Source organism: Acinonyx jubatus, chromosome E2 (assembly GCF_027475565.1).
Source record: "Acinonyx jubatus isolate Ajub_Pintada_27869175 chromosome E2, VMU_Ajub_asm_v1.0, whole genome shotgun sequence".
In the NCBI taxonomy this organism is placed as follows: Eukaryota; Metazoa; Chordata; class Mammalia; order Carnivora; family Felidae; genus Acinonyx; species Acinonyx jubatus.
The window spans coordinates 10,482,030-10,494,921 of record NC_069396.1 but is presented as its reverse complement, the minus strand read 5'-3'; the positions used below and the strand labels follow the sequence as shown (position 1 = coordinate 10,494,921).

The window sequence follows — 12,892 nt, the reverse complement described above, 5'->3', positions numbered from 1 at the left end:
TTCTTCTTCCACAGGTTTTGAAGCCTATGCTAGTGTGGCCCAGGGATAGGGAGTCACATGAAATCACAACACGCTTTTGGGCAAAAACACATTCCTGCCCTTGGCAAGGGGAGAGACGTGTACCCTTTGGAGAGCCGAACAATTCATTCATTCAGCCAAGTCTACTGGGGTCTTCCCTTTGTACCAAGGACTCTCCTAAGCATCAGGCTTGGAAAAATGAACGAGGCAATGTTGTTTCCATTAAGGAGCCTACAACACAGTGATGAGGTGGACATGTGAACAAAGACAGTGCTATGTGACACTCGCCACAAGAGAAATTAATACAAAGTACAGCAGTTAAACTAAGGGAAGAGCGATTAACGAGAGGGAGAAGGGGTGGGACGGGAGGGGGAAGGAGGGTTGGGGGAGGGGAGGGGGGAGGTGTGCACAAGCATCACACATGCGTGCAGGAGACAGGGGCACATTCAGAGGTGGCCATTTCTAAGTACACACTTCCCCAACTAACTTTTCTGGCTACTCTTAAACTTTATGAATGCTTGAGAGACATAACCTTGTGTTCTTTATTGAAAGATTGCCGTGGGGGCGCCTGGGTGGGTCAGTTGGTTAAGCATCTGACTCTTGATCTCGCTCGGCTCAGGTCATGATCTCACAGTTGGTCAGTTCGAGCCCCACATCGGGCTCTGTGGGGACAGCTGGGAGCTCGCTTGGGATTCTCTCTCTTTTTCGCTCTCTATGCCCCTCTCCCGTGTGCTCTCTCTCTCTCAAAATAAATAAAAATAGACTTAAAAAAAAAAAAAGAAAGATTGCCAGATCACTTTTATCACAGCTGAGACTTGGTGTGAATTTGAAGGGTGATGCACTGAAACTAGTAACCTTTCCGATCACTGCATTCGACTAATTGATATTCTAGGATTTGAAGGCCTGGCATAAAAAAGATCCGCGAGATAAGATCTTACACATTTCAGTCACAGGAGCGCTGTCTAAAACTGATGTGGGCTTACCAGTGTTCTAAATTTCATTTCCAGAAACAAACCATCACTGAGGTCAAATAACGTTTCTGTTTTACCTTTGCCTTTCTGCCACATTTACTAGTCCTGTAATGTTCTCCTCTGGTTTCTCCCACCAGCCTGATGCGTGAAATTAAAAACCTTCCCTTCAGTCGAGAGAATTTAGCACATGAGTTCTAGATGACACGTGTTCTAAAACACCGCATAATCCCTATTAGCTTATTTAAAGAAAGAGAATCCAAAATAAAATAATTCCTTATTTGTAGCATTATTCGCATCTTGTAGGACGTAACGAAAACACGCCTATTAGGAAATTATTAGTTTCAGCATTCTCCTATAAAGATGGGATTTTCGTCTACCCGATTCAAGTTTTTCCCTCATGCGGCAAATATGGTGAGTCTGTAAAAGTATGGAAAGAGCACAACACAGGTGGACTTTCCTCATGACCTTCATGGTTGTGCACACGTGGGCCCTAGGCTCCCTCTCCATCTGTCCTCAGTCCCTCTGAACCCTACCTCAAAGCCCAGCTTCTAACGCCGTCCATTTCCCCCTGGCTGCATTTTCTATTCATAAGACCTCAGAGCCCGTATCTCACTGCATCTCAATTATTTCCTTACGCTCCCAGTTCTTGCGTTACATTATGGGTTCCCTGATGGGAGGAGCTACACTTTCTCCAGATCCAGCCTGGTCTCCAGTCAGTGCCTATGACATGGTTGTTATGTGGGAAAACAACAGAGTTAGACTGGATGAACTCCTCTGTCCTTGTAACTCGAACAGTCTAAGACCTCATTGCCAGTGTATCTCTGGGGAAAAACAGTCACCGAGGGTCCCATTATTCCAACAGAAAACATAAAGCTATAAATGATACGGTGAGAAGAAAGGAACAGAGCACAAGATCCTGCCCATTACATCACTCTAATCCTGCAGAGCCACTGGGAGGGCTGTTCTGCTTTTAAATAGCTAGTAAACTGGTCACTGCAGAGTGGAATTTCTACACGTGGCCATCACAGAAGTTCTAGAAGTCAGGCATGAGCAAGGCTCTCTCCCTTTTCACAGATGTACATATGAATGGGGTCCTTTTTTTTGCTTGGCAGAAATGACCAACAATGGGAAGTAGGCTTAAAATCAGAAAACATCAGCACGCCATTCAAGCAAACTCACACGTCCTACGCACACAAATACACGCACACCATCTAAAGACGACACCTTACTCCACAAGGGTCAATAACACTGTCTGGTAACCATGTCTTATTAGCAAAATGGGAAAAAAAAAATCCATGGAAGCCCACCAAATTTCTTTCTACTCTTGGTGTTCAGGATACAGCTGGTTCCAGATTCTGTGTGAAAAACTAGGTTGACACATGGGCATACGGGATTGGTGAATAGCTGAAGCCCGAAACAATTATGACAAACGTGCTCTTACAAGGGAAAAATATATGTACGTGTATGGAAAGATTGTGCAATATAATTGCATCACCGCAGAGCAAACACTACTTATTAAGATGATGTGAAACATTAGTGAACACAACGCTGCTTTAGAAGAAACTCTGTCAATTCTCTATAAATACATTTGGCAGAAGATAAGTCACACAAAAGACTCCATTCGGCTGGGAAGATTACTTAAAATTAGCGTCCAAACAATAGTGTGGCTAAAATCCATCCAAAAAACAAACCCACCGAGATCCCCATAGAGTTCCATCATCAGAAGTGGATTACCACTTGGCCTCTACCCTTTCTTTTTATTTTGTGACTTGCTACTGTGTAATTTGCATTTGGGGTTTCATGGTCTGCATAGTATTATGATTGTTAAATTCTTGGATGACTATATGAAAGTTAAACACACAACCACATGTAAATTCAACCAATATAGGACTTAGTGTTATTTAAGTATCTGTTTTAGTTCAGAGGGGTCTCTATGTAAAGATTTAAAAAGAAAAATGAAAGACACCTTTAAATCTCAGGGTTAGGTTCGTACAGCCAGAGTTAAAATGCATGTCTAAGGCAAACTTGTGTCTTTCGAGTTACACATTTTCACCTCAAATGTCCTGTTTTCCTCTGTCACTTTTTTGGGCACTCTGTCTCTCCCTGAGTCACTTTTGATCAGAAGGACCGGCAGTGGGTTTCAATTTTCTCATATCAACAATAAGAAAATACAAGTACAAACATAGCCAGAAAGACATTTCCAGATGACTTACTAAGCAGGGCAGGAGAAAGCATTGCATATTTTGGGTTCAGTTGCTGGCTTGGTTCTTGCGTTGCAGAAGGAGGAACTGACTTGAGTGTTTTGATCTCGTAAGCAAATGGCCTTTACGCTTATGTAACCTAATAAGACATCAGAAGTTACAACGTGAAAATCACAGATAACCGGTTCGATTTCATTTCTATGTTTAGCTTCTGACTTACCAGGATTCTGATGTTGAACTCAAGGTATGGAATCCAAATACTGCATGACAACACCTCCTTTTGATAAAATCTGCAACTCATTTGAATCCCATTCTCCCCCACCCCCCCACCCCCCAAGATAATAGCTTTCATGTTTTAATGATTTTAATGTGTAGCTTCTTGGGTTTTAAGACTGGTGCGGATTCCCGAACCATGAAGTGATAAATACCACCTTTTGGGGTTTTTGTTTGTTTGTTTGTTTTTGTTTTATTTTGTTTTGCTTTAGTGGGACCCGTTGTCTGGCTTGCAGTATCCATCTCAGGACTTCTCATCAGAGGCACATATTTTTTGTGTGAATAATTTTATCTGTCAGCTCTCCAAATACGAAGGCTGCCTCCTCTGTGAATTCGGTTTGTTTCTATTTACATGGTATGTTTCCTTAGGATGGCATCCGAGAAACGATGAAAAGTCACTCTTGTGATCATGATTAGGTTAAGGTCGGTCACCAAAACCATATTGGGATTCCCTAAACTTAACTGTTTACTTCCAGAGCATGCATTCATTTGGACTCTCCTTCTCGTATGCCTCAGACACATCGCGGTCTGTAAGTTTCGTGAAGGGATGCTAAATCCAGCCAAGGGGAGAATCCCACAGTGCACCTCTCCAGCATCCTCCCTTTGGATGGACTTGTTCTCCATGAATGGAAAATGGATGGACTCTCTCTCCCTCCCAAGGAACTGTGCTTTCCCGGGAATAGCAGGAAGTTATTGCAAATGACCTCAAAGAGCATTCGGTATGTGAAAAACTGCTCATAATTTAAGTGAAAAAAAGCATAGGGTCAGCAGGTATCTATGGCATGGTTTCTGCGCAGTAAAAAAAGTAGACAAAATGATCTTTGTGGCATGTGTCTGAGAACATTAAATGCACGTGTTTTTATGTTTGCATAACAGAATAATAGAATGACACAGAGCAACGTATTAACGTTGGCATTTGCAGATTAAAGGATTAGGGAAAATTATTTTTCTTCTGCACAGCATAGAGCCTTCAAAGTGTTTATTAATAAAAAATTATTACTTCTTTGGGTGTTTCTCCATTTTTTTCTTTTTTCCTCAAGTATAACTAACGTACAGCAGTGTAATAGCTTCAGGTGCACAACATGAGGATTCGACAATCCTATACATTACCCGTGCTCATCAGGATATGTGTACTCTTAATCCCCTTTATTTCTCTAAAAATGTATTCCCTTTTACTCATTTAATCTATTAAAAATAAATATTTCCTCATGTTTTGATAATTAGCACGAGCACCTGAAGAGGCCTTACAGACATAAGGATCTCTTCATTTTCTGTATTTCGGCTCTGTGTCTGGGTCCAAGATGCCCCACTGTGCTTAGGGCAACAGGACACAGTAGGGAGACCCACTGTATCAGATGCTCTGATAATGAGAAAAATGAATGACCAACACTGATGCTTTGGCTTCGCGGATCTCTTTATGGACTTCCATTCTTCTTCTCGAAGGGGCACGTGTGACAAAGACTGACTGACGCACAGATATGTGGTACCTTTGGATCTAGATAAAATGCTTGCCTTCGGCTCCCTGAGAGGACGGCTGTGGTTTTCCCTCCCTTAGGAGGCCAATTTCTCGGATTTAACAAACTTCCCTCCCGAGAGAGACTTTGCTGGCCTCCCCTGGAGGGAATGGAATGACACAATGCCTGTGTTTCAGACGGATGCCTTGCAGTTGCCTTGTGTATGTTCTTCCTGGTTTTGAGCCTGCCTTCCGCAAGCCTCAGTGGGAGGTTCTTACCAACAGAGAAGTCAGGGTAGGGAGAAGCTAAATTAAATACAAATAAATAGATACAAAATACAAATACAAATACAAATAAATATATACTTTGTAAATCTCCCCCCACCCCCCGTAGATTTCAGATATATAACTGTTGAGTCCTGGTTATGAAGAACTTGAGTTGTGTGAGCCTTGGTTCCCTTCTACCTAGGAAAATCCTCAAACAGTACAATAACGTTTGCTTTTTTACCGGGATGGTTCCCATAGAAGGCGATTCTTCTGTTGCTTATTTACATCATACATGTAAGATGTGTGAGATCAAAGAACCTGCTTTGAGAAAAGACCTGGAAGGTAGAATCAGGAAATCGGCTACCTCCACCGCAGGTCGCAGAGCACTGAGACTGCACCGTACTCCAGGCATGACTGTGCCTTTTTGAGGCCGGATGAGTTCCATTCATGACCTTGGGAAGTGCATACTTCCAAGCTATCCCCGGATTTTTGCCTTGCATCAGGACCTGGACAGTGTAAGATACAAACCAGAGATCAAGAGACAGGTCAGACCCCGAAATTCCAGAAATCTCACCGAACACTTTAAAGGTATCTGTATGACATTTTGACCTTAAAGTTGGCTCACACCATTGCTCCCAAGTATGTTTTATGTCGATTTTAAAGTCTTCCCTTGATATTTTAAAATGAGTGTGTCCATATCATCAAAGCTGGGATTTAGAGAGATGCTAAATGGAGAAACGTGACTTGACCTTTGCTCTAAGCCCACAACCCTCAACTCTAGGTATATCCATTAACAAAGCAAAAGAAAAATATTCTAATATATCGAAGGAAATAAGGTTCTATTATGAGGTCTCAACTTTCCCATTAAACTTGAAACCTAGGTAGAAACACATGTTGGTGCCTCACAGGTAATGGTTAAAACTGAATCCATGTATATTTGTTTTTATGATTCCTCCTGGGCCAAAACTTCTCCTTTGTGCCAGGAGAAGCTGGACACAAGGGAGACTCTCTAAAAACCATAGAATACCCCGCTTAGAGTTGCCGATCATCAACTTAGAATCCAAGCAAGATTACAATAGGATTTCCAAAGAAAATTTATTCAAAGAGAATGTGGCTCTTGGCTACACTGACTGTGTACCAGAATAAATAGATAATACAAAAACAAAACAAAACAAAACCAGGAGAAGTAAGGTTTGCTAATATGTATACTGGAATGGATTTAGTCTCAAGAGGACAAGGACCTAGGATACATGAAAAGATGTTCAACATCACCGATCATCAGGGAAATGCAAACCTAAATGACAATGAGTTATCACCTCACACCTGTGGATGGCTAAAGTCAACAACCCAAGAAACAACAGGTGTTGGCGAGGATATGGAGACAGGGGAACCTTCTTGTACTATTGGTAGGAATGCAAACTGGTGTGGCTACTGTGGAAAACAGTGTGGCAGTTCCTCAAAAAATTAACAACAGAACTACCTGATGATCCAGCAATCGCACTATTAGATATTTAGCCAAAGAATACAAAAATACTACTCCAAAGGCATACGTGCACCCTAACATTTATAGTGCTTACAGTAGCCAAATTATGGAAATAGCCCAAGTGTCTACCGATTGACGAATGAACACAGAAGAAGTGGTATTTACACGTAGAATGGACTATTACTCAGCCATAGAAAAGAATGAAATTTTGCCATTTGCAATGACATGGATGGAGCCAGAGAGTCTTACGCTAAGTGACAGAAGTCAAAGAAAGACAAATACATTATGATTTCACTCATATGTGGAATTTAAGAAACAAAACAGATGAGCAAAGGGGGAAAAAAAGAGAGGGGAAAACCAAGAATCAGACTCTTAACTATTGATGGTTACCAGAAGGGAAGGGGTGGGGGAATGGGGAAAATAGGTGGTGGGATTAAGGAGGGCATTTGTTGTGATGGGCACCAGGTAACGTACCAAGTGTTGAGTCACTATATTGTACGCCTGAAACGAATAGTACACTGTATGTTATCTAACTGCAATTTGAATAAAAACTTATCTAACTGCAATTTGAATAAAAACTTAAAAAAAAAAAAAAGGACAAGGACTTAGGATAAATCTGGCCCTAAAAGGTCTGACTACTTTGAGAGCAATCATTTACTGGCACTTTCCACACGTCAGGCCTTCGGCTGGGCATTTTCCATGCATCATCTCAAAACATGCCTATGATAACTCTCTAACGTAGCTGCTTATTTTTTCACAGGAAAAAACAAGAAAGAATGTGTGCTAGATCACACAGGTGACTAGGGAATGAGCTTAAAATACAGGTAGGACCACCAATGTGCCTAAATATTGCAATCTCTCACCTCGTTGTTAGTGTAGGCAAACAATATTTGCCCCCCTTCCTGATGTTCTCTCTTCTTAATACTGCTTTTTCCCCCTTCTTTTAATCTCAAACATGAGTATAAATAGCTGCTTCTCTCCGCCCCCCCCCCCCCATGAGTCTTGTGGAAAATTCTTTACCGCTAGGACCGGGCATTCATGCCCAAAAGGCAAAGCAGATTTCCAGTTAAAAATAGGAAGCCCTGGCTCGCTCTCTGTCTGGTGGGATCCCACTTGAATTAGAGTTGGGTGGATGGCAGCTGTTCAGGGACCTCCATTACACCAGACCACGGCTCGGGATGCTACGCCATGGTTTCCACTTTGCTATTAGTTTAAATGTCTCCAGGAGTATTACGGCTTACTCTGAAGATTCCACAGTGTGAACATCATTTGTTGTACAGCAAAATGAATCGTGGTGCCTCCCAGAAACAACCAAAACGCTAACAAACGGGTCTTTGTTCCCCTAGCTCCATCCCAAACAAAACAAAACAAAACAAAACAAAACACAACACAACAGGTAATACCATTAAAATGGACAGATATTCTCATTAGTTTTTCATGAGTCACCAAGGAAAACCTCAAAATCAAGGTCCTAGAAACCTTACTTCTGAAGAACCCTCTAGTCTTTTTCTTCTTTTCAGAGCTGTGTCATACAGCCATTCTTGGAATCGTGTGTTTAATTATAACACTTAAGACATTTTGTATGAATAGTACATAGTATGCTTTCCTCATCTGAGATTTTCACTGTGTTTCTGTTCTGTTCACGTGATATTACATCAACAGACAATTTAGAGTTTGGTTCCCGATCAAACTAGAATTTTGGGAGAAGTGTTACATTTAGAAAATAAGGTTGATGCTCATTGATACTTAACTCAATTTCTCCTTCAATTAAAGTGGTATCTTACATTAATACTTTGGGTTTCTATTTTCTTGGTGCCATATCTCTTTATGTGAAATCTCTTTGTCCAGAGATTTCATAGGGAGAAAGTAATACAGTGCACCTGTACATGTGTGGCAGTAAAATATAGGCAAGCTATGTAAGAACTGTAGTGAGCTATGGCGCTCACGAGGCAGGATGATTTTACAATACGTGGGGCTGTATCACACACAGGTGTAAGGGGGACATACTCAGGTCTCATGCATGACAGAGAAGGAAATCCACTCATTTCCACTTCCTAACATCACCCCATTCTCCCCATTCAAACTAGATCCTGACTTCTGCTACCATAGGGCAAAGACGACCGCAGTGGAAATGCAAAGAAAATTCAAAATACATATGTATTAGTTCTTGCCTTTTGAGTTTCAAAGACTTCTGGTGACTTAAGAATGGTTTAACACACTTTCAAGGGGCGTTGAAAATATATTCTACTTTCACTTTTTAGACAGACTCTAGATCGATCCTAAGCCATACATGGCTTGTGGTTTCATGTAAAACATTTTTAAATGTTGCTGTGAACGGCAGGATGTGTTTAAGAAAATGAAAAAAAAGGAACCACATCCAAGTGTCATTACTATTAAACAAGGAAAACCAACCAAGATGTCAAGTTTCCCTCAGCCTCCAGTAACGCTACCCATAGAGACTTATCAACATTGCCAACAAGAAGAAAATCAATGCTACCAAGAAGAGACTTTACACAATCTCCCTGTCAAACCTGTTTCTGCATCCGTACTCACACCTTCCATCTCTCCTCCTCTTACGCTACTCTACCCTACCCTACCCTACCCTACTCTACCTCCAATCTTGATCCTAGTTCTCCACTATGCTCTGGGTTCCATCTGCCCTCATCTACTAAAAGTGCCCCCTTCTCTTGAGCCTTACTGAAATTTCCCTACTAGATCATTCCCATCAGCATCCAAGCATGCTCTTTTCTCTCTCCTAAAAATGATCTCATCTCCACATCTCTCTCCAGCTCAGGTCCCATTTCACTGATTCCCTTTATAGCAAAAATCCCTCAGTGAGTCCTTTCTCATTCCCCCATCTTTCTGGACCAGGCGGCCCTCCTCAGCACATCACGGAAACCGCTTTTTCAAGGGCACCCTGCCACATCCAGTAGTCGATGGGCCTCCTCTTACTCAATCACCAGCACGAGACACAGTGGATCACTTCCTCCTTGCGTCGCCACCAGAAACCCATTCTCTCAGTTCTTTTCCTGCCTCGCAGACCTTCACTCCTAGTCTCCTTGGCTGAATCCTCCTCATCTCCTAACTCTTCATTATCAAAGTGACCTCCGACCTCTTGACCTCTTGTTTATCAAGGCTCACTCCATGGGTGATTTCATCCTGTGCTCTGATTTTAAGTACAATCGACATGCTGACCACTCCCAGATTCGTAACTCCTCACCATACTTTCCAACGCAACATTCTCCAACGATGCTAGTGTAGTATGATCCTGTCATACGGTGGTCACAAGCCACCTGTGGCTATTGAGTACTAGCATACTCCTGTGACTAAATAAACCTTTACATGTGTCTTAAATCCAAACCTAGATAACCATGTGTGGATAGTGGCTGCCCTACTGGACAGCAGAGCTGGATATGAAAGCCATCCTCTGATGTCCATATTCACACATTCAGCTGCCTCCGGAGCATCTCTGCTCGAATGTTTACAAGGCATATCAACGTACAACACTGAACTCATGATTTGCCTCCCTGTACTCCACTCTTCACAACCCTACGAAATGGCGACCAGTCCTTCCAATTGTTCAGGCCAAAATAAGAAGTTAAAAGCACCCCAACCTCCTCTCTTTTTCTCACACCTGCATCTAATCAACCGGGAAGTGGCGTTATTCTTAGGTTCAGTGGACCTCCTATCTGACCATGTCTCACTTTGTCTATCACTACTGTTGCTTACCAGGTCCAAGCTACCATCATCATCTCTTCCGATTTCCATGGCCATGGCACTCTAGGGATACAGAGAAGCCATATTCTCCAGGAGAGGAGATAAGGCTGCTGTTTTATTATTATAAAAATAATTTTCTGACAGTGACTTAAGGGATTAAAAACAAAGTGTCTTAGGCCCTGCAAAGGAAAATTAAATGCTGCTGTGAAAATTGGGATGGGGAGCAGATCACATGACTACCTAAAGAAGCTTTGCAGCTGTCATTTAATTAATAGAGTATCTTGGGGATGATTTCACCAAAGACGCCACAAAACAACAAAGAGAACTTCTGTTTTCTTTGAAGATTTCTATTCCCCCCAAAGAGGCCCACTTTTATATTGAGTTTCCCACATGCCTTCCTTCAACTTAAAATTATGTAAGGATCCTATGAAGAGCAAGATTCTTCTTAAAAACTTTTTGAAGTTTTCGTTTAAGTTCCAGTTAGCTAACATACAGCATAATATTTGTCTCAAGTTTACAATATAGTGACTCAACACTTCCATACATCACCCAGTGCTCATCACAGCAAGTGCACTCCTTAATCCCCATCACCTTGTTCAAGCCATTCCCCTACCCACCTCCACTCTGGTAACCATCCGTTTGTTCTCTGTAGTTAAGAGTTTGTTTCTTGGTTTGTCTCTTTTTCCCCCCTTTGCTCATTTGTTTTGTTTCTTAAATTCCACATGAGTGCAATCGTAATGTATTTGTTTCTCTGAGTTCTTTCACTAAGCTTAATACTTTCTAGCTCCATCCATGTCATTGAGAATGGCAAGATTTCACTCTTTTGATGGCTGAGTAATATTCCATTGTATATATTTACCACCTCTTCTTGATCCATTCATCAGCCAATGGACACTTGGGCTGTTCCATAATTTGGCTATTGTAGATAATGCTGCTATAAACGTCAGGGTGCATGGAACACTCTGAATTAGGGTTTTTGTATTCTCTGGGTAAACAGTAGTACAACTGCTGGATCATCAGGTAGTTCTATTATTAACTCTTTGAGGTACCTCCATACTGTTTTCCACAGTGGCTGCATCGATTTGCATTCGGCACCAACTGTGCAAGAGGGTTAGCTTTTCTCTGCATCCTCACCAACCCCCGTTGCTTCTTGGGTGGTTGATTTTAGCCCTTTGGACAGGCGTGAGGTGATATCTCATTGTAGTTTTGATTTGTATTTTCCTGATGATGAGTGCGTTGAGCATCTTTCCACACGTCGGTTGACCATCTGGATGGTCATTTTCTTCGGAAAATGTTCACGTCTTCTGTCCATTTTTCAAATTGGATTATTTGGTTTTGAAGGGTTGAGTTTTATAAGGTCCTTGTATAATTTAGATACTAACCCTTTATTGGATATGCATACCTTTAGTTTTGCTGATTATTTCCTTTGCTGTGCAGATGCTTTTCATCTTGAGGTAGTCCCACTAGTTTATTTTTGCTTTTGCGTTCCTTGCTTCAGGAGACGTATCTAGAAAGAAATTGCTACGGCTGATGTCAAAGAAGTTACTGCCTGTGTTCTCCTCTAGGATTTGTATGTTTTCAGGTCTCACATTTTGGTCTTTCATCAATTTTGAATTTATTTTTGTGTATGGTATAAGAAGTGGTCCAGTTTCATTCTTCTGCATGTCGCTGTCTGGTTTTCCCAGCACCATTTATTGAAGAGATTTTTCCCATGAGATATTCTTCCTGCTTTGTGAAAAATTAATTGACTATGTAACTGTGAGTTCATTTCTGGGCTTTCTATTCTGTTCCAGTGAGCTATGTGTCTATTTTTTGTTTAATGTTTATTTATTTATTTTTGAGAGAGAGCAAATGAGCAGGGAGGGCAGAGAGAGAGAGAGAGAGAGAGAGAGAGAGAGAGAGAGAGAGGGACAACAGAGAGACAGAGAATCTGAAGCAGGGTCCGAGCTGTCAGCGCAGAACCCAACGTGGGGTTTGAACTCACAAACCGTGGTATCATGATCCGAGCCAAAGTTGGATGCTTAACTGACTGAGCCACCCAGGTGTCCGTCTATATGTCTATTTTTGTGCCAGTACCATACTGTTTGATTGCTACAGCTTTGTAATATAGCTTGAAGTCCAGAATTGTGATGCTTTCAGCTTTTGATTTCTTTTTCAGGATTGCTGTGGTTATTCAGGGTCTTTTCTGGTTCCATACAAATTTTAGGATTGTCTGTTCTGGCTCTGTGAAAAAATGCTGTTGGTATTTTGATAGGGATTACATTAAGTGTGTAGGTTGCTTTGGGTAGTATTGACGTTTTAAGAATATTTGTTCTTCCTATCCACGAGCACGGAATGTTTTTCCATTCCTTTGTGTCATCTTATATTTCTTTCCTCGGTGTTTTATACTTTTCAGAGTACAGGCCTTTTACCTCTTTGGCTTATTCCTTATTATTTTTGGTCCAATTATAAATGGAACCGATTCCTTAATTTCTCTTTTCTGCCGCTTCCTTATTGGTGTATAGAAAAG

The 12,892-nt window shown here is 41.5% G+C and overlaps 1 protein-coding gene across 2 annotated transcripts in view; it reads right to left on the bottom strand.

Annotated features, from left to right (window-relative positions):
- ADAMTS18 (ADAM metallopeptidase with thrombospondin type 1 motif 18) overlaps positions 1-12,892 on the bottom strand; it is a 161,586-nt gene that overhangs the window by 15,291 nt on the left and 133,403 nt on the right. For both annotated transcript variants that reach the window (XM_053210141.1, XM_027075794.2), the window contains exons 17-18: positions 5,548-5,689; positions 3,203-3,329 (exon numbers count right to left, since the gene is read on the bottom strand). In XM_053210141.1, the coding sequence (XP_053066116.1) occupies positions 3,203-3,329; positions 5,548-5,689 (269 nt within the window). The remainder of the gene's footprint in view (positions 1-3,202; positions 3,330-5,547; positions 5,690-12,892) is intronic.